Source organism: Capra hircus, chromosome 12, assembly GCF_001704415.2.
Source record: "Capra hircus breed San Clemente chromosome 12, ASM170441v1, whole genome shotgun sequence".
NCBI classification, from domain to species: Eukaryota; Metazoa; Chordata; class Mammalia; order Artiodactyla; family Bovidae; genus Capra; species Capra hircus.
In genome coordinates, this window is record NC_030819.1 from 51,242,818 (window position 1) to 51,264,736 (window position 21,919).

Genomic DNA, 21,919 nt, shown 5'->3' on the forward strand with positions numbered 1-21,919 from the left:
CAAATTCCTAGAAAATTCACACCAATTTATACCTATTGTGGCTTTTTCATTTTCCCTCATATTCTTCATGAACGTTTAAGGTTTTATTTTTCTTACTGTTTTCTGGTGAGATGTAACAACAAATTTTTACTTATCTATGAAGCCCTTTCTGTTGTATTATCATTTGCTGAAATCAAAAAAATAAAACTCTACAAAATGCAGGCGCTTCAGCTCATTTCCTCTTCCAGAATCTTATCCCCTGTTCTGTAACTGTTTCCTTAAGGGTGTATTACAGAAATTTTAGTATTTTTGAATGTATATAGAATTTTTTGACACTTCATATGTTGGCAGTGGATACAATTTTCATCTTAATAGAAATGTAGAATTACCACGCAAGCCTTCAGGTGTTTTATGATAAACCAAAAATAACTAGAACCTACTTACCTTAAAAAATTCCTTTTTCTCAACCATCTCATCACCATCTGCATCCAGCATTTTAAATGCAACATGAAACCCAGAATGGGGTTCTGCAAGTGAAAAATGAATCATCACATAAACGTTGATGTATGTGCTGCTAAAGTGAGCATGTCATTACATACATGTTGGTGGAATGCAAGTATCTGAAGATCTACAGGTCCTCAAACTTGAAACAAGCCACCAGAAACAACACAAGTAAGCACCTAAAGTAAACAACAATCCCTTCTCAGGATGGATGACAATTCTCAAAGGCTGGTACGTGTCCATGGTGCGCTACTCTGCTGTTAAGTGTTCTGCACTTCAAAAGCAAAATCCAATTGAGAACTTCATTTATTTCTTCAGCTCTGCTAGAGGCTTTCCTATGTTCTTATATACCTTGGCTATTTTCACACTGATTGACATTTGTGCCATGTGTCTCGGTATTATTGTTTCCGACCCTGTGGACTGTAGCCCGCCAGGCTCCTCTGTCCATGGGATTCTAAAGGCAAGTATACTGGAGTGGGTTGCCATTTCCTCCTCCAGGGGATCTTCCTAAGCCAGGATCGAACCCACATCTTGATTACTACTCTTTATTTCCCTTTCTCAGAGGAGGGTTTTGCAAGAACTATTTTGAAATAACTTTAGACTTACAGAAATACTGCAAAGCTGGTCCAGGGAGCTCTAAGGGGCCCTTCACCCAGCTTCCTCTAAAGTTAGCATCTTATGTAACCACAGGATATTTGTGAAAACTAAGAAATTCATGCTGGTGTAGCATTTTTAAACTAAACTACAGACTTTATTTGGACTTCATGTTTTTTCTATTCTAGGATCAAACACAAGAAAGCCTGTTGCAGTTAGCTGCTATGTCCCCTTATCTCCTCTGAGCTCAGAAAGTTTCCTAATATTTCCTTGATTTTCATGACCTTAGCAGTTAGAGGAGAGTTACTGGTCAGGGATTCTGCAGAATGTCAGAGGAGGCATGTTTCATATTCCTACAAGAAGGCTGCATCTGACTCTGAGACAGCAGTGGGCGGATAACCTCACAGCAGTGCCGCCTTACAGGCACAGGAACTGCGGCACCAGCGACATCCTTAATGATAGAAAAGTGAATCCAAACCTCCCGCACCAGGAGAGAGGATTCATATGATCGATAAGCAAAACTGGAGCACTTACTGGTGAGAATCGTGAGCAGGAAGAGATACTCAGTGTAGGAGATCAGCCCTGAAAGGGAGAAAACACCGACATCAGATAATCAGCTTTAGATGGTTCAGAAGTAACCAAACACATGCTTCTTGGAGCCTCCACCCGATCAAAACACACACATTTTTACTTTAAACTACCTCTTTCCTACAGCGGAAAGTTTTCTTAAGAGAGTCAAATATAGTGAAGTGAAGTCGCATAGTCATGTCCAGCTCTTTGCGACCCCGTGGACTGTAGCCCACCAGGCTCTTCCCTCCATGGGATTCTCCAGGCAAGAATACTGGAGTGGGTTGCCATTTCCTTCTCCAGGGGATGTTCCCAACCCAGGGATCGAACCCAGGTCTCTCGCACTGCAGGCAGACGCTTTAACCTCTGCGCCACCGAGGTTTATTAGGTCACTGTTACTAGGAATGAGGCGATTGGTCGCTAGCCAACAGGTAAATATCTCCACTGGAGGTTTCATCTGCATGTCACTTTGTGTAATTTCTACTTTTACTATTAATAGCATTTCAAGTGAAGCAAATTCACAAATTCAGGAGAATGGCCAGAGATTTCAATACACCAGAAGTCAAACTATGTTTTTAAAATGAAGAAACTAATCTCTATAGCCATAACTTCATTTTCATCTATAGGCCGTCCCTCACCATTTTTCCCCTTCAGTTTCAGCTTAACTGTTGAAGAAACCTGGTCCTTTGTCCTGTAAGGTTTAAGTATCTAGAAGACTTTGTGAACTGCATCTTTTTGGTGTCATTCCACATGTTCCTCTAAGGTCTGTATTCTCGACAAACTGGTATTCAGATCCAGAGCTGAGCTGAGATTCAAGTTTGGCAGAAATTCTTTGGCAGAATTCTATACTGTGCTGTGTACTTTCACCAGGAGGCCAGAAGGCAAATGTTTACAGGAAATACTAAAAGCCACCAAGAGACGCAGACAGTAAGTTATACAGGGTTTAAACAAAAGGTGAAGTCGTTTCCAGAGTTGAGATGATGGCAGAGTCACAGAGAAGTAGTTCTAATCGTGGCCTTTGAACGACGGGTAGACCTGCATGCCAGGGTGGGGGAAGCGGAGGCATGTGCATAGGGGAGATGCAGCTGAAGTGAGCCAGGAGAAGTGAGGGCTTGTCTGCAAGCGTGTGCCTGCCGAAGAGACCCCAGGAAGTGCAGTGGCGGCCGGGTGGCTTGGAGATGAGGAAGGGAGTGGGTTGAGGGTGACAGTGCGGCACATCCTGCTGTGAAGGGGGACTGTCCCCAAGGGCTCCAGAGAGCACAGCTGACGCGGGGTGAGAGCCGTGCAGAGCAAGGTGGCTGAGGGTCTGACCACTCAGGTGGTCCACTGCTTCAGCTCATAGGCAACTTCAGGTATATATTTTAAATGCTCTCAATGACTTACAGGTTTTTTTATATCACCAACTTTTCTGATGTTTTTATTCTGAAGCAGGTGTACTTCCCTTTAATAAAAAAGCCCACAGTAAGTCTCTAGGTATTTTTTCCTAAAAACATTCAGTGTTTACATGAATGGAGAATAAATTAAGTGTGTTTTGTCATATCTCATACCTGAGAGAAATGCTCTAATCTTAGCTGAAGGATCAAAGTATTCCATCCCTTGGCAGCCTCAAAAAAAGTGAAGTGTTTTTTTTTTTTTTTCTTTCTGATTTTCAAAGGAACACAGCAATGTGAAAAAACCACCAGACTGATGGACTGAGCTGGGCTTGGTGCCAAAGGGGAACCTCAGCTTTCTTTTCTCGAGACACAGGTATGTGTCCTGTGTGTGGTGGGGAGGGGGCTTTTCGAAAAAGAAACTTCCAGAGTCTTTCTTTGAAATACTGACTTAAATAAAATGCTTGAATAAACACAGTTGAGACAGTGTAAAAATAGCAGCCTACACTCTCAAGACAGATTATAGACAACACAGCTCTCCAACAGCATTCTAGGCAGCTGCCTCTGAAAATGCTTTTAAGGAAAACTGACACTTCTGAATATTTATAGGAGAAACAGTTTAATATATGTTTGTTATACTGAATGGTAAAATAAATGCTGTTAAATGGCAATGTTTCAAAACTGCATGTCAAATAGAAATTTTAAATAATTTACATTGAAAAATTTATTAAAGAATCTTTAAGAGCCACTAGTCTCAAGAGGTGATTAAGTTCTATTAGTTACCATGCTTCTCTACAAACATTTTAAATTTGGAATCATTGAAAAATACGACCTGCTACTGAAAGCAATTTTGAGAACTCTGTTCCCCAGAGAGAAATTACTACGTGAATCACAGGAACATATTCGTATCTTACAATATATCTTATAATTTATATTCAGTATATCCCTGAGGATGGCATTATGTTAAGAATTCTGCTCAGTTTTAAAAAATACATAATAATTATAACTTATAATCTACTTTTCTTTATAATAATGCCTGGAGGTGGACTATTTTCTTACTTCAAAAAACTGTAGTACACTAGCAAAAGTACATTATCTTTTGCTAGTTACAGTATAATAAACATTTTGATAGTTTTTTTAGGTGGTAAAATAGAATATTTTAAATTGCTCCAAATGTAGCTAAATTTTACATTCTGATTTTCAAATGACTTCATTCGTATCAACAAAGGGGTATATCTGGAAAAAGGTGTATCTGTTGAATCTTTCCTATAAAACGTTCAGCGCTTTTTAAGTTGGAATGTGCATTTCAACTCATGTATTTCAGAGAAAAACAACAACAAAAAGAACTGGTTAAAGTCCTTCTCTCACGACTTTTTCTTGTTCTGTTTCCTGTTAGCTTCTCTAAGAGATGGGAGAGGAGAGGATGAATTCAATCAATATTTAGGAAGCAAAATTAGAAAGATGTCTGTTTGACTGCCTATGAAGGATGGGAGGACAAAGAGAAAGAGCTCAAAGCTGTTTCTAGGTTCCAGTGAGAAGCACTAATGGCCAGGAGTGAAAGTAGCTCAGTCATGTCCGTCTCTTTGTGACCCCATGGACTGTAGCATGCCAGGCTCCTCTGTCCATGGAATTCTCCAGGCAAGAATGCTGGAGTGGGAGGCCATTCCCTTCTCCAGAGGATATTCCCAATCCAGGGATTGAAGCCAGGTCTCCCGTACTGCGGGCAGATTCTTTACTGTCTGAGCCACCAGGGAAGGCAACGGTCAACAGAGCCTGGGGTAAGGGCGCTCACTCCTGGAGAAGTGGCAGCACTTGGCGAGGGCAGTTGTTCTCACTAGGCCTGTTCACGCTCCTTCCCATTCCTTATCACCATGCGGCTCTGCTTACCTTCCTTGTTGCCAGCCAGTTCTACTCCTTACTGTTGGCTGTTTTTAGGACACCCCCGCGTGGATGGCAGGAAGTGAGGTTTCTGTGCCTCCAGCCACTGCCCAGCACGCCTCCTCTTCCACTCTGACGTGAGTGCTGTCATCCTATTCTACCGTCACCTAGCCTCCCCCACCCTTTAAAGCCCCTCAGCTCCCTCCGCCCAGACAGCTTTCTCACAACACCCCACCCACACCCCACTGCTCTCAGGATAGGCCCAGACTCCCTCTCTCACCCCCGGAGTGGGTCACGTCTGCTCACTCTGGCTCATGCCCAGCTGCCCTCACGACCACAGCCCACTTGCCAAACAGCCTCTGTCCTCTGCTAATACGCCTGCAGCTGGTCTTTCTTCCCTCTTCCTGACTCAACCCACCACACGTCCTGCTTCCACCAAAACGCTGCTGTGGATGCTCCAAAATCCCCCTCCTCAGGAAACGCCTTCGGCTGAGCCCTGATGCACCTGAGAACTGGTCCTCCGCCAAGGACAGTGGCAGGCCCACCACCCCCCACCCCCACCCACTCCACAGAACCCCACACACCCAGAGAGGCCTCCAGTCCCTTTATTCAACACAGAGCAAGGCCCCCTTGGCCTCCATCCCCCAGGGCTTTCACCTCACACCAGACACCCTTCTCCGTGTTCTGCCTCCAGGATCCAACCCAGCGCTAGACCTGCCCTCGCCCTCCCCCTAGGACCACAGCCCAGCCTGCTCTCAGTGACGACCCTTCCTGGCTCTAGCTTGGGTGGGTTCTCTGACAAGGCCTCCATATTCTCTCCAAGGCCTTCTCTTCATACTTGAGATGCTCTGCCTCATCCTTTCCCCAAGCTTAATAAAACTGACGTTTAAATACTTTTTCTGTAATTGCTCAAAGAGTTTGTGAAAATTACTTCCAATGTAATGAGTACTTTATTATGATTTTAAAAAATCTATTAAATAACACAGTGCTATAACATCCTCTCTGTAGATTCTCTAATATATATTCTCCAATTTATAGGTGCAAACCTCATAACTCCTTAATAATGTTAAGTAAAATGCAACTGGAATTTTAACAACAAACCAAAGTTACCTTTATCGCCGAGGTCTCTAAAGAAAGTTGATCCACAACCAGCTTTTTTGATTCCTGCTAGTGTGTCCTCGATATCCTTTAAATACACATATAATAAATCTTTCATAAATTAAGTAATTTATAAAAATTTATTTTCCTTCTTAAAAAAAAAGAGAGATCTCCCCTCCATTGCTTACCTTATCTGTCAGCCTCTTGACAGAACTTTTACCTATAGCAAAGAGGAAATATTATTGAGTGCCCATATATTATAATACCTTGGTAAAACTTAGCTTCCATTAAGAGAGAAAACTGCTCGAAAGACAAAACAAATTTATAAAAAATATGTCTGGCAATTTTAGCTAAGATCTTTAAACAGAAGTTACAAGCCAGAGAACTCGAGACAGAGAACTCGAGACTCATCCTCACTGTCACTACGCTCCAGACACATGGGGTCTTCTAACTGCCTCTGACCCATCATAGCTGTCCAAGAGAAATAAATCTGTGCCAAACACAAATTCTTTCCTTACATGATTATTAAAATCTGTCTCCTTTTGCTTTAATTGATTATAAACATATACACACATGTTTCAGAATGCTACCTTTTAAACCTTGAAAAGTCCTCAAGTTCACAGCTCCCCAGTCAGATCTAAAGGCTGCCCAACACAGCTGTTCATTCTAATGTGATGTTACTGTTAACAGTTTCCTACTAGGTAACAGATTAAAACTCAGGCTTTTAACCATCTTCTTTAGACTGACCTCATTTTCTCTCATTTACTGTAAATTCTAAAGCAATCACATTGCTTGTTTGGTTGAAGACTTTTTCTGAAGACAGCCTCAAGCCATTTTACACATCCAGAACACTGAAAAGTACGTTGTTTATTTTATTTCTTCTGTAAGCTATGTGCGTCACTAACTTCCTTTCTTGTTCTCAAAATTATCTTATCTATAAAGGTCCTTCAGGACAATTACAAGTGTATGAGAATTCACAAGACAGGTTAAAAACAATAATACCTTTAGACGTGCCCTTTTGCAGTTTGGGATGCTTACATTTGGATTATAAATCTACTGGGGACAAATTCTATTATCTATTGTTAATAAATTATCAAGATTTTATTTTTGCATTAATAACCAAAAAACACTAGTTGTGAATATGACTATATAAATTTCAGAAACACCTATGACCATGTTGGTAAGCTTGCTGCTGCTGCTGCTAAGTCGCTTCAGTCATGTCCGATTGTGACCCCATAGACAGCAGCCCACCAGGCTCCCCCGTCCGTAGGATTCTCCAGGCAAGAGCACTGGAGTGGGTTGCCATTTCCTTCTCCAATGGATAGAAGTGAAAAGTGAAAGTGAAGTCGCTCAGTCATGTCCGACCCTCAGCAATCCCATGGACTGCAGCCTTCCAGGCTCCTCCGTCCATGGGATTTTCCAGCCAAGAGTAGTGGGGTGGGGTGTCATTGCCTCCTCCGGTTGGTAAGCTTAGGAGCCACTATTTTGGAATGATTGTTTGCTGCTGATAAACTAGTAAGTGTTACCCAATGACAACCAGATTTTAATGCTAGGTCTATTATAACATGAGATCATCAAACACACAAATGCTCCCCGTTATTTCATGTTCACTACAAGTTCTGCTTGGTACTTGTATAGGTATTTGATTATCAAATGGAGAAACCATGTACTTAATGAACGTCTCTTGCAAAAATTTTTTCAAAACGGTATCACTAATTAGAAAATGGCAAAGAAATTATCTTGGCTGACAAAAAGTTTGGGGTACATTCTGTTACAAAAAATTCATTTTCAGGTTAAAAAGAAAAGGCAAAGCTCCTAGTAGAACATGTAGTCTCACTTCCTTTCTCTTAAGTCATGAACACTTCTCTGAGTCAGAGAGGGGACTGCAGTGTTTTACACCCAGGATGCTCTGCTGGGGTTTCTTTAGCGCCTCTCACCCAGGCTGCTGGGTTTTACACCCTTTATTTATGGGCTCCTCCAGGAGAGAGACCGGGCATCAGAGTAAGAGATGCAAAGTCTGATGTACATGAGGGGCATGACCACTCTCCATCTGACAGCAGCAACCACATAGGGACACAGGAAATTCAGTGCGATACAAGGATTCCTTTTCTGGCAGTCCTCTTCCCCCACTTTTTAAAAATGGAGGTAGAGTTCATGCACAATATTAGTCTCAGATATATACCACAGTGATTAATAATTTTCATAAGATATGGGCTATATTCCCTGTGCTGCACAGTGTATGTTCTTGTAGCTTATTTTATACAGAGTACTTTGGACCTCTTAACCCTCTACCCTCATCTTGCCCCTCCCCGCTGCCCTTGCCCCACTGGTAACCACTAGTGTGTCCTCTGTGCCTGTGAGTCTGCTCCTTTTTTGTTACATTGCTTTATTTTTTAGATCTTCATATAAGTGATGACATAACAGTATTTGTCTTTCTCTGATTTATTTCACTAAGCACAATACCCTCCAGGTCCATCAATACTATTGCGAAAGGCAAAAGTTCATCGTTTTTTATAGCTGAGTAGTACTTCACTGTATGTATATGCCATATCTTCGTCCTTTCATCTACTAACGGACACTCGGGTTGCTTCCATGTCCTGGCTATTGTAAATAGTGCTGCTACATGTGCACAGATCTTTTCAAATTAGTTTCTTTCTTCTTTGGATACATGCCCAGGAGGAGTGGGGTTGCTGGATCATATGGCAGTTCTATTTTTATTTTTTTTTGAGGAGTCTCTACTGTTTTCCACAGTGTCTGCATCAATTTACATTCCCACCAACAGCGTATGAGGGTTCCCTTTCCTTGACAGCATTCGTTATTTGTGTTCTTTTTGAGGGTGGCCACTCTGATTGGTGGGAGGTGATACCTAATTGTGGTTTTGATTTGCATTTCTGTGATGATGAGCAATGTTGAGCATCTTTCCATATGCCTGTTGGCCATCTGCATGTCTTTTCTGGAAAAATGTCTATTTAGGTCTCCTGTCCCTTTTTCCTTTTTCCCTTGAGATTGAGCTGAATGAGCTATTTATATATTTTTGATATTAACCCCTAATCAGTCATATTATTTGTTAATATTTTCACACACATATGAAATTCATTCTTACTGTTTTCATAGCTATTTCATACATATTCATGTTCTCATATAAAACAACAGCCAAAAAGACAGATTCAGAGGTGAGGCTGTCGTGCTTTGTGGTACGAGTGTGAAAGGATGGAAAGTCCACGGTGGCTTTTCTGGGCAGGGAGGGATAAATCTTCAAGCACTACAATGGAATTTTGGCTCAAGAAGCAGAATGTTCTAAAAGCCTCCACCTACTCTGGAGATTCCAGCACGTGGTTTTCACTGTTTACAGAGGACTTCTGAAGTTGAAAACCAGGAACAAGCACACCATGTTACAGGCAAACAGCCATTTTCATACTTAAAATAAGTAAAACTGCATTACTACATATTAAGCACAGTTACAGGTCAAATAAATCTTTGCCAAAACAAAGTTATTTGATAGCCATAACTATAAAAACATTGCTAATGGTACCTAATTCAACTTCATTTTGCTAGAGATCAGCAGACTCTCGACACATAAAAATCAGACAATAGAGACACTTACATTGTTTCATACTTTTTGCATAAGTATATGGAAGAGCTCTGGCATCAATATCAGGACTGGCGTTAAGAGCTGATTACTCCAACACTTGCTTGAATTCAGTCCCAGCAATGATGGAAATCATTGCATTGCATGCAATTTCACAGAATCTCATACTTAGAATGCTTTTACAAAGGCCATCAGAAGAATAGTAATGTGCTTTGGGCTTAGATTATAAAAAGAGTCATGTTTTAAAGATTTCATTTCATTTATTTCATTTCACACTCATCTCTTCTTTTTAATGATTCCTTTTTACATCATTCAGAGAACAATAAGAAAGCTGATGAAAAGCTTAAGAGTGTCTAAAGACTGTAAGGGTGGAGGGAAACTGACCTTCTTGAATATTCTCCCAAGGAGGAGAAATCTGTCTTTAAAGAAAAAAAAAAAAAAAAAAAAAACACCATGGCCGATGGGCTTTAAAACCTGCTCTTCTCACACTGGAAAATGCCTCCTTTCCAGTCAGGCTGGGGTTGGGGGTGGTCGTGTGCCAGGGGACAGATGAAAGTTTTGCCCACCTGCAGCTTGACAGCTACAGACATGCTTCTCGGGCCCATGTGGGGGACAGGTATGCACGTGTGTCCACAAGAAGGCCTGCAGGGGAGAGCGTGTTTCCGTGGGTGGATGGCATGGTGCTCGATGCCACCAGGGCAGACAGCGCTCACGGCCCAGTCTCGCCCACGTGCTGACTCTGCTCCACTTCAGGGTAGGGAAGGAGACTTCCCAGTGAGGCCTTGGAAGACCAAAGAGCCACTATTTGGAAAGTGAATTTATCAGAAGCTTTACGTATTTAAGACTTCTGCATTGGCTCTTACAAATCAGCTCACTTTTCTGATAGAATTGCACTAGGTGAAAATGTTTTGGTTTAGAACCAACATGAGGAAAGCATATAGAGAGTCACGTTTTTATTATTTTAGTCTCTCCGTTTTTTGTACAGTATAATAATTTTTAAATTAATAATTTAAACTGGCAACAAGGATTAGTTTTATATATATATATTTTTATGCTTTACTGCGACATTTTACATACCACAGAATCCATCTATTGAAACTATATAGCTCAGTGGTGTTTAGTATATTCAGAGTATATTATATTAGAATATAGTATATTCAGAGTGGTACAACCATCACCACCATCTAATTTCAGAATGTTTTCATCAGGCCCCCAAAAGAATGAAAACTCATTAGCAGTCACTCTCCTGCCCCTACTTCTGGGCAACCACTAACCTACTTCCTGTCTCTGTAGACTTGCCTGTTCCGGACACTTCATACACAGGGAATCAAGCCATGTGTGGTCTTTGAGACTGGCCTCTCCCATCCAGCATGACCTGCTCAAGGTTCACATGTGCTGCCGTGTGCGTCAGCAGGCAGACCTCGAGGAGAGTGGGCTCAGTGCTCAGCGCCCTTTGCCTCTACTATAAGGACATGACATCTTTCACGGCACTTTCACAGGTGTCCTTTAACTATTCCTCAAACTTGCTGATCAAAATGATCACCTGGGAGTGTTTGTTAAAAATATGGGAATATAGGACAGGTAGCCAGATATGGAAGAGAGGGTATTACTGATTCCACGGCCCTATCTTAGACCTTCTAAATCAAAATCATGAGGGGAGACGGGAAGGACTTGAAATTTCAGCAAAAGGCTCTCTCTGAATTTACTATCAAGTAAGCTTGGGGAATTCTGTCATCATCTCTGATTAGAGAGAATGAAACGGTACCCAAAATTACAGAGTGGGAAACAACCTCAGAGATGTGGAAACTCAGCCCCAAATCAAATAGCTTCAACAGTGGCAAAGATAAAAAGGATCTCTTTTACCTGCAACAATTTTAAAATTTAAGATTCATTTGTAGAATTTCAAAAGTCTTAAGATAAATCCACCAAGACACACACTCACCCAGCAACTCTGGCACATGCAACACAATAAATTCTATGGTCGCCGTAATTACAGCCCTTTTCAGAGTAAACTGTTAATGCCAATGGGTTAATCTTAATTTGGATTATTTATACCCTTATGTATTTATGTGCAATAAAATCTATGTTGAAGTATAAGTGAAGGCACAAAGTGTACAGTGTCCAGAAAGATAAACACCAGGTAAAAATAAGTTTAGGGGCTAATAAATTTCAGATTGGTGTATTTCTTTCTGTTTATACATGAGGATCATGGGTCACTGGGTTGGCTCTGTGTTTCCTTGTTTTTCTGTTCACCATGATCCACAGGAATGCAATAGAGATTATTCTCCTTCTTATCCACGATGAAAAATGAAGATGAAGTACATCATATGCTTAAAGGATGTTTTATTCAGCCTTCAAAATTACTCAATTCTTGATCTAGTTAAATGCCTTCTGATAGAGCTTAATTGCATTCCAATGAAAAATAAAGTGGAAACATTATAAAAACCTAAGTTGGTTGAATCAAAGGCTGCAGAAAAACAAGAAAGAAAAAAAAACATGTAAACTTTAAACTTCATTAAAACAACCTGGACTATGACTAAAACCAGGTAAAGTAAAACTTGGGAAAATTCTTTTGTTTTTAAACTTTTTATTTTATACTGGGGTATAGCTGATTAAGTGGATTAAGGCTTCCCAGGTGGCTCAATGGTTAATAATCCGCTTGCTAATGCAAGACATATAGGAGATATGGGTTCGGTCCCTGGGTTGGGAAGATCCTCTGGAGTGGGAAATGGCAACCCACTCCAGTATTATTGCCTGGAAAATCCCATGGACAAAGGAGTCTGGTGGGCTACAGTCCACAGGGTGCCAAAGAGTCGGACATGACTGAGTATGCATGCACTCAGAGCTGAGTAACAATGTTGTGATAGTTTCAGGTGAACAGTGAAGGGACTCAGCCACACATACACATGTATCCATTCTCCTCCAAATTCCCCTCCCGTCCAGACTGCCACATAACGTTGAGCAGAGTTCCGCATGCTACACAGTACGTCCTTACTGGTTACCCATTTTAAATATAGCAGTGTGTACATGTCCATCCCAAACTCCCTAACTTATCCCTCCCCCACAACCGTAAGTTCATTCTCTGTGAGTCTCTGTTTTGTAAGTTCATTTGTATCATTTCTTTTTAGAGTTCATATATAAGGGATGTCATATGATATTCCTGTCTGACTACTTCACTCAGTATGACAGTCTCTAGGTCCATCCATGTTGCTGCAGATGGCATGACTTCATTCTTTTTACGGCTGTGTAACAGTCCATCGTCTATATGTACCCCAGCTTCTTTATGCGTTCCTCTGTTGATGGACATTCAGGTTGCTTCCATGTCCTGGCTATAGTAAGCAGTGCTGCAATGAATACTAGGGTGCATGTATCCTTTCGGATCATGTTTTTCTCTGGACATACGCTCAGGAGTGGGATTGCAGCGTCACATGGTGGCTCTAGTTTTAGTTTTTAAAGGTGCCCCCATACTGTTGTCCATAGTGGCTATACCAATTTACATTCCTACCAATAGTGTAGAGTATTCCCTTCTCTCCACACCCTCTCCAGCATTTATTGTTTGTGGATTTTTTGATGATGGCCTTTCTGGCTGGTGTGAGGTGACACCTTATTGTAGTTTTGATTTGCATTTTTTAAATAATTAGTGATATTGGGCATCTTTTTATGTGCCTTTTGGCCATCTGTATGTCTTCTTTAGAGAAATGTCTATTTAGATCTGCCCATTTTTTGATTGGGTTGTTTTTCTGATATTGAGCTGTTTATGTATTTTGGAGATTAATCCCTTGTTGGTTGCATTGTTTGCAAATATTTTCTCCCATTCTGTATGTTGCCTTTTTGTTCTGTTCATGGTTCATGGTGTGTTTGCACATACAACAGAGATTCAAGAAGCTCACAGAATACCAAGCAGGATGAATACAAAAATAAACTTAAAATGGATTAAAGACCTAAATGTAAAACTGACACTATGAAACTCCTAGAGGAAAATACAGGTGACAGAGCACTTTCTGACATAAATCACAGCAGTATCTTTTTGGATTTGAATCCTAGAGTAATGAAAATAAAAATGGGACCTAATCAAACTTAATAGCTTTTGCACAAAAAAGGAAATCATGAAAAATCCAGGAGAGGATTTTTTTAGATCTTCACTGTAAGGATTGCTGGGGCCCCTCATGGCTGGATTTTCACAAATTTCTATCTTTCATGGTAGCCCATGCTCAGATTCTAGCAACTCTTTAAACATTCCTGTCAGATGCTGGCTCTGGCAGTGGCTTCCAGGCAGCATCCACCCTGGGTGGGCTCTGCATCTCTGCGTCTGTCTTCTTTAGTGTTCAGGTGTGTATGCCCTGTGGTCTCAGTTCTCTTGTGGACTTAAGAACAGCTGCTGATTTTCTATCTTTCTTTTTTGCTGTGAGAACAGGAAATGATGATATCCATGGTCTTTACCTGTTGAAGAGGCTAAACTACTTTTTAAAAGAAAATTTCGTTATCTCTCCAATTACTTACTTACACTAATTTTCTAGGAGTGAACTTATTACATCCATGTAAGTATTAATAAATGTTGCAAAGGTTTCTGATACATACTGTCAAGTTTTCTCCAAAGAAGTTTGAGTCGGGAGTCCGGGGTGGGGTGCTCACACACACACAACACACCCATGTCCACGCAGATCCCAGCAGGAAGAAGAAACACTTTCTCCTGGCCAGGCAATGAAAAGCCATGGCACTTCAAACCCCCACGTTCCTCCAGCGGACTGTTTACTTATATTTTTGGCTGTGCTGCATCTTTGTTGAGACAGGCGGGCTTAGCTGGCCCGACACATATGGAATCCTAGTTCCTGGACCAGAGACTGAATCTGTGTCCCGTGTGCTGGAAGGCGCATTCTTAACCACTGGACCACCAGGGAGTTCCCTGGACTCTTTACTGATAACAGGCCCCCAGAGCTGTCCTCTCTTCCGTGAGACAGTTTCTCTCCTTCACTTTAGGTTGCTTGTGATTTATCACTGATGCATGTCCCAAACTGCAATTCTCTGCTCCTCCCAAATAAACTGTTCTGCAGGTAACATAACCGGCTGTTTTCTTTTTTTTAAATTAATTTAGATGAATAGAAGCTTACCAAAATAATTTAAATACACTGTTACCACACTATTTTCCCTCTGGTAAGCCTTCACTTCACTCTCCCTCACAGGTTCAAGACGAACCCCCATCCCCACCAGAAACACATGTCTGTGGCTGGTGAAAGGGTCACCAGAATCTCTACATTTGGCCCTGTTTCTCATTTGACCTCTCACTTTTCCCCAGCACCATGCTCTGGTCTAGCTATAGGTGAACTCACTGTCCCAAGAACAGGCCGTGACCACGCACTTGTTCAGGTCATCCATCAATACCAACAATGCCTTCCCAGATCCTCTCAGTCTCCCAATTCGACCTACACGTCTCGAAGCTCACCCTGCCCTGGCCCACTCCGCTTGTTCCATGTGCAGCTACCCACAGGGCAACACTGTGGATGGTGTCCATTCTGCAAGGTGTCAGGAAGCCAAGAACTTTTGACAGAACACTTCGGCAATACGGGGGACAGAAGGGGTGTCATGTCTACACTCTGCAATGTTTAGATAAATGAAAATAAGGATTTCTGACAATTTGGGATAGTTGAGAGTTGAGTTTATGAAATAAAATTATTTAATTATAGCTTTTGGACTTTTGCTTAATTCTATTTTTTCAGGATTTTTTTGCATCATGACTCCATTATATGACCCTCCTAATTGCTTTAGCCTAGTTTTTTTTTTTTTTTTGCCCCCAAAAGAAAATGTTTTATTGATTTAAAACCTAACATCCTGGAAGAATTAGTTATCCTATTAATAATTTATTTACTGACATTTAAAATCTTATTTTTTCTCTCTTTAGAAAAATCCATGAACAAGCAACTATTTCTTAGATAAATAAATAAACAAATTTAGTACTACAAGGGAGGAAAAGTCTAAATAATTAAGCACATGCATGGTACAAAAAATGATGACAATTAAAATGAAGAAAAAGTTGTTACCAATTCTGAAAACCAGAGGTTTCTCAGCCCTAATATTTGATTCCTTAACTTCAAAAACCAAACCACTTACGCTGGATGTGGTCGAACATGACAGAGAAGAGGAAGTCCCGGGGTGTCATGTAGTACTCCCCACCATACTCCAAGGACGAGAACTGCATGAAGCGCTGTTTACGAGGAGACGGCTTCCCTGTAATCTCTCTGGGGTTCACGCTTCTCTAAAAGAAAAAGAAATTGCAATTTTAGTTTTTTTTTCCCCAGCATTATTCCCCAGCTTAGCTACTTCTGGAATAAATGACCTGGGTTCGATTCCTGGGTTGGGAAGATCCCCTGGAGAAGGGAACAGTTACCCACTCCAGTAATCTCTCCTGGAGAATTCCATGGAAAGAGGAGCCTGGCAGGCTATAGTCTAGGAAGTTGCCAAGAGTTGGGCATGAACAATCTTTAAAGAGCTGGAATAATCTTTAAAGAGTAATTTTAGTGTTTAGGTCTCACAACCTTCAAACTTTGAAGTCATTTACTGAAGAGAGATTTACTGGAGCACTGGAGACAAAGCAGAGATGCAGTGAACCCGAGGGAACCCATAGCCCCAAACAGGAGAGCAACAAAGGGCAAATGCAAGAAATTCTGTGAGGCAGTAAGATGCACCATGAAGAAACAGAGCCGGATAAGGAAGTGGTAAAGAGAATACGTCACACAGGATGGACAGGGAAAGGCGACATTCAGGAGGTGAAGTGAGGCAGCTTGGGAGTCAGGCTCTCTGTGGAGGGAGCACTCTGCAGGCAGGAGGTGAAAAAGGAACCGAGGTGGGAGCAGGAGTGGTGTGCTCCAGGACCGCATGGTGGAGGAGGCTCAGAGACAGAAAGGCAGCAGATCAGGCGAAGACAAAGCACAGCCTGTCTGATAAGGGGCCCTGCTTCAGGAGTGTATTCACACAATGCGTGGAAAGTGCTGCAAGAACAGAAACGGGTAAAATACTGTCACCGGAAGAGTCAGTATCTTAGGCCACAGAGACAATATGGACACAGCTGCTGCTAACCTGCCACTGAGCACTTGCTGTGTGCTTCACGCTGAACTGTTAAATATTCTCCATGAATTACAGTCAAATATAATTTGACCCTCACATTTACTGAACAGTAGACACAGTAGACATGAAAATTGTGGACAAAATGGTAGAGGTAAGTAAAACCAGGTGTCCAGCTCAACAGTGTTTGCATCTCTTCAGCACCACACTACCCTCCTACCCACACAGGGCCCCCCAGGCAGACTGGAAGAGGATGACAACCAGCGAGCACAGTGCATATGCCAAGGTCAAAACAGTAACCCTGTCTCAGATGCGTTGTCTGTGAACTGAGATAGCACACAGCCATATGGATGCTTCCAAAAGGCAGAGCGCTAACCTGGACCACAGTGTCTTCCCAGACATATCACTTCCTCTTCACGCTCACACACAAGTCATGCTCACTGAGTGCTGACTGCAACTGGAACAGAAAAAACAGCGATTCGCTTAAACCTCCCCAGATTCAAAGCCATCAACAGCTCCTCGTGGCTGAGCTCAGTCCTCTGACCAGTATTAATTCTCTCCCTACAACGTAACAACTGGTTTCCTTGAGCAGCTAGTTTTATGCTTCTTTAGGGCTTCTCTGGTAGCTCAGCTGGTAAAGAATCCGCCTGCAATGCAGGAGACCCTGGTTCGATTCCTGGTCAGGAAGTTCCCCTGGAGAAGGACAGCCTACCTATTCCAGCACTCCTGGGCTTCCCTGGTGGCTCAGATGGTAAAGAATTTGCCTGCAATGTGGGAGACCTGGGTTCGATTCCTGGGTTGGGAAGATCCCCTGGAGGAGGGCACAGCAACCCACTCCAATATTCTTGCCTAGAGAATCTCCATGGATAGAGAAGTCCTGTGGGCTAAGGTCTGTGGAGTCGCAGAGTTGGACACAACTGAGCGACTAAGCATAGCATGGCGGCGCCTGCCAGAAGACAGGACACTCAGTAACACTGCATGACAGCGCCCTGGCTCCATGCGAACTTGCCTGTTCATCTTTCCTTTCCTTCCCCCTGAAATTACTACTATCAAAATACCTCAAGAGGCATGTCTTAATCACACAAGTCCATACTCTTACTCTAGTCATCAGAAAATTGGATTTCATCATACTTTCTGAACACTTTATACGTGAGGCAGACACGTTATCATTTGATATATTATCAAGTGGATAGTGAGTATTTGTAGGAAACTGGTAGGAAACAAGAGAAACACTAATTCCTACTAGAGCGATTCACAGAGTGTCTACAGATGGGACACAGAAGGGAGGGTGGGCAAGAGTCTTGTCAGTAGACACCACAGCACTGGTGAAGTCTGAGACATGAGACACAACACGGCATACTGAAGAGCTGAAGTTACATGTGGACACACACATTACTAGCTAAAAGAATATTTACCTTTATTATATTAATGTTAATATACAGTCTACTAAGAGAATTTTTAAAAATAATGTGTCAGAAATATATATATGTATTTCCAAATCTTTAAATAAATGCCAGCTCTTTTATACTATCTAACACCGAAGTTGTTTATAATGAATTAAAAAAAACACCTTTTACCAACAACTTAGTCCTCTTTCTTGCTGTTGTTCAGTTGCCAAGTCGTGTCTGACTCTTTATGACCCCATGGACTGCAGAATGCCAGGCCTCCCTGTCCCTCATCATCTCCTGCAGTTTGCTCAAGTTCATGTCCATTGAATTGGTGATGCCATCCAACCATCTCATCCTCTTGTCCCCTTCTCCTCATGCCTTCAATCTTTCCCAGCATCAGGGTCTTTTCATGAGTTGGCTCTTTGCATCAGCTGGCCAGAGTATTGGAACTTTGGCTTTAGCATCAGTCCTTCCAGTGAATATGCAGGGTTGATTTCCTTTAGGACTGACTGGTAATCCTTTTTACATAAACAAATCCTTCTTTCCAAACGCCAGCCAACTGAAGGGGCTAATTACTCGTTTATCCTCCTCCTCTAGTGGTCTCATTAACAGGATGGATGGTTATGTTTCTGCTGGCTTTCATGCCATCCTGTCTCCTGCAGCAAACTTAACCATGAAACCCCGTCACTTGCTGCAGTCACTACAGGCCTGTCACTGGACTTCCTCCCATCCTGCGGCAGCAGAGGCGGGCATGGTTGGGAAAGGAAAACACTGTGTCCACAACCACACTGACCAAAATGCCAGCAACCCTGTCTGAGGGTATTTCTCTAAAGGGCAGGTACCCCAATGGGGGACAGAGGGAAATCCAAAGGCCACCCCAGGGGGTGGGGTAAGCCCCAGCAGGACAGGAAGGCAGGGTGCCCAGAGGAGAGCTGGACATGGCCCTGCTTCTCCTCCAATCCCTCGGGCCGCTAACTGACCCACAGTAGGAAACTACAATAAAAATCAAATTCGGACAGAAAGCAGGGGAAAATCAGAGAAAACAAAACATGATGGACTTTAAAACACTGGAGAGCGAAGATGAAGATGACAGACACCTGAAGGGAGCCGCCCAGCTCTTAACAAAGAAAAGCAGCACAGGAGAAAAATGGTGGAACGAAACTAAAAATTTTTAAAAGCAGTAAAGACTAGAATCAACACTGCAGAAAATATATAAACTAACGATGGGGGGATAATCACACAGAAGGCAGGAGAAAAGCAGAGGAAAGGAATTAGGGAAAAGAACATCCACACGTGTGACAGACACCCAGGGCTCAACATGAAAACGCTGTGCTTCAAGGAGAAAACGAACAAATCGGGCGCCTACATCAAAACCAGAGTGGAAACCTCACGCAAACCCGCGGGTTTAGAATTTAGGATGCTATCTGCCACGGCCTGCATGAGGACCACACAGGAGACTGGTCACTTCTGGATCTTTCAGGAAACCTAAATAAGGCTAGAACCAGGATGCCCTTATTGCTGGGATGAACCTCTTAAAAGCTGTTCTCAGAGAAGGTCACACACAAAGTGATGCTGTGAAGGATTAGGCAAGACACATTCCTGCAGTAATTCTTGAAGACACACATCAAGCTTGTGGATGTACTCTGCGAGGAAGAGAAAGGAAGAAACATGGTCAAGCTACTCAACCCAAGACGCTGAAGAGAATTTTTCTGCCCATCTTCACCCTCAACTAATTTACTGCAGTTTCAGACAACTACTCCAGTAGGTCAGACTAAATGGTACCAATCCTGACATTCATCTGAATGAAATTTCCTAAACACCAGGAGTCAACCCTGTTGGCCAATGCAGACTGTTGACGCATAAATAACAGAGAGCCTGGCAGGCAGCGGTCTCTTGGGAAGACAAGAGTGAGCGGAATGTGCTGCTGGAGATCAAAGAGCAGCCCTCCAGGTCCACTGGGCCAGGCTGGAGAGTGACAGAGCTGCGATGCGCTTCTCCAGCCTGCATCAGAAGGCAAGTGTGCGGGAAGGGAGAGGGGGAGAAGCAGGGGTGGGGCCAGCCTCAGCCCGAGAGTGCCGTCCACATGGTTCTGGTTAAACCTAAAACGCTCCATGGCTTTCAAGGATTACTTGTAATGCAGTAAAAAATGTGACAAAGGAATTAAGAGCAATGAGTGATGTGGACTGGATAAAAGAGATCTTTGAAAGCTGATGACTTCTGTTAAAACATTTCACGAGTTTATTGCCTTTAAAGCAACAGGTGCTTCAGCACTCTGTCTCTACTTTTTATCCATGAAGTGACAAATTGGAAAAAGCGCTCTGTTCTTTGTTGAACATTCTTTGGTTTCGGCATTTCTCAGGAAGAAGGTGGGAAAAGAACAGGCCTTCTTTACAATGCTTTCAATATGTCCAATATATACACACTGCATCAGACCCAAAACCCATTCATTTGGGGGTCTTTATTTTGGAATTTGCAATAATCTGGATAAAATGTAACTGTTTTGCTGTCTTTGAACTTTCTGTGGTATAATTAAAGAATATCTTTTCTTCTTAGAGAAAACTTTACAACTGGAAACTTTCAGTCATTAGACAGAACTTTTCCATTTCGTTCTGAATCAGGGAGATTTTATTGTACATGAAACAAAATACTACTGGACTAAATTAAAAATACTCACTATGTAAGCTATGCTTCACGATAAATTCTACAAAATAACAGAGTATTAGTGAGGGAGATGACGGTCATTCCTGGCAAACCTGCAAGTTCTGGCAACTATTCTCTGTGGGCTCTGGATATTGTTTTCTCTGTGTGTTTAGTTGTGTCTGACCATTTGAGACCTCATGGATTGTAGCCCACCAGGCTCCTCTGTCCATGGGATTTCCCAGTCAAGAATACTGGAGTGGGTTGCCATTTCCTACTCCAGGGGACCTTCCTGATTCAGGGATCGAATCTGTGTCTCCTGCACTGGCATTCAGATTCTTTACTGCTGAGTCATCTCGGAAGCCCACTGTTTCCTCTAGTGATGGCCTAGTCTAGACTTTTTTCCGGAGATGAGAAGAAAGGTCGTGTGGCTTTTCCTAGATGAGCACGGTGAAATGAAACGACATATGCCTAAATAAATGAGTTAAAGAAGTATCTCCTAGGATCGCAATCTGTCTGAAGAGGAGGGCCCGCTGTCAGGATGCTGAGGAGTAAAGAAGGAAGCGCCGGGACTTCCCACCTGGTCCAGTGGCTAAGACTAGCACTCCAAATCCAAGGGACACGGGTTCCATCATCCGGGTCAGGGAACTAGATGCCACAGCCACAACTAAGCATTCACAGACTGCAACTAAGACCTGACTCAGCCAAATAAACAAACAGTAATAATAAAAATCCCAGCACCTTCTCTCTCCTGATGAGATCACCGAGCAGAAAAGCACGTTCCCTTCCTTCATAACTGCCTTTCAGGAGGCACATCATTTTTGTCTATATTCTAAACAAAACGTGTGAAGTAGGTTTCAAGGGATTAATATACAGCTTCCTCAGTGTCACTCAGTAGAGCCACGATGTGACACTTCCTGAGAAATGACAGCGTTGCTTCAGCTCACTGCCCCACTCACGAGGGAAACACTCTTCCTACAAACCTCCAACACCAACTTAGTAAGTATCACACATCTCCTATGACCAAGCAATGTATAAAGTGACACATGAACAATCAGCCCCTTAAAGCAAGAGAGTTCCAGAAAAACATCTATTTCTGCTTTACTGACTATGCCAAAGCCTTTGACTGTGTGGATCACAAGAAACTGTGGAAAATTCTGAAAGAGATGGGAATACCAGACCACCTCACCTGCCTCTTGAGAAATCTGTATGCAGGTCAGGAAGCAACAGTTCGAACTGGACATGGAACAACAGACTGGTTC

The 21,919-nt window shown here is 42.4% G+C and overlaps 1 protein-coding gene across 1 annotated transcript in view; it reads right to left on the reverse strand.

Annotated features, from left to right (window-relative positions):
• The window catches only part of MICU2 (mitochondrial calcium uptake 2), a 52,026-nt gene that overhangs the window by 13,725 nt on the left and 16,382 nt on the right, over positions 1-21,919 (reverse strand). Inside the window, exons 2-6 of the mRNA XM_018056554.1 lie at positions 15,682-15,826; positions 6,176-6,207; positions 6,000-6,075; positions 1,609-1,656; positions 424-506 (exon numbers count right to left, since the gene is read on the reverse strand). Coding sequence (XP_017912043.1) covers positions 424-506; positions 1,609-1,656; positions 6,000-6,075; positions 6,176-6,207; positions 15,682-15,826 — 384 coding nt within the window. The remainder of the gene's footprint in view (positions 1-423; positions 507-1,608; positions 1,657-5,999; positions 6,076-6,175; positions 6,208-15,681; positions 15,827-21,919) is intronic.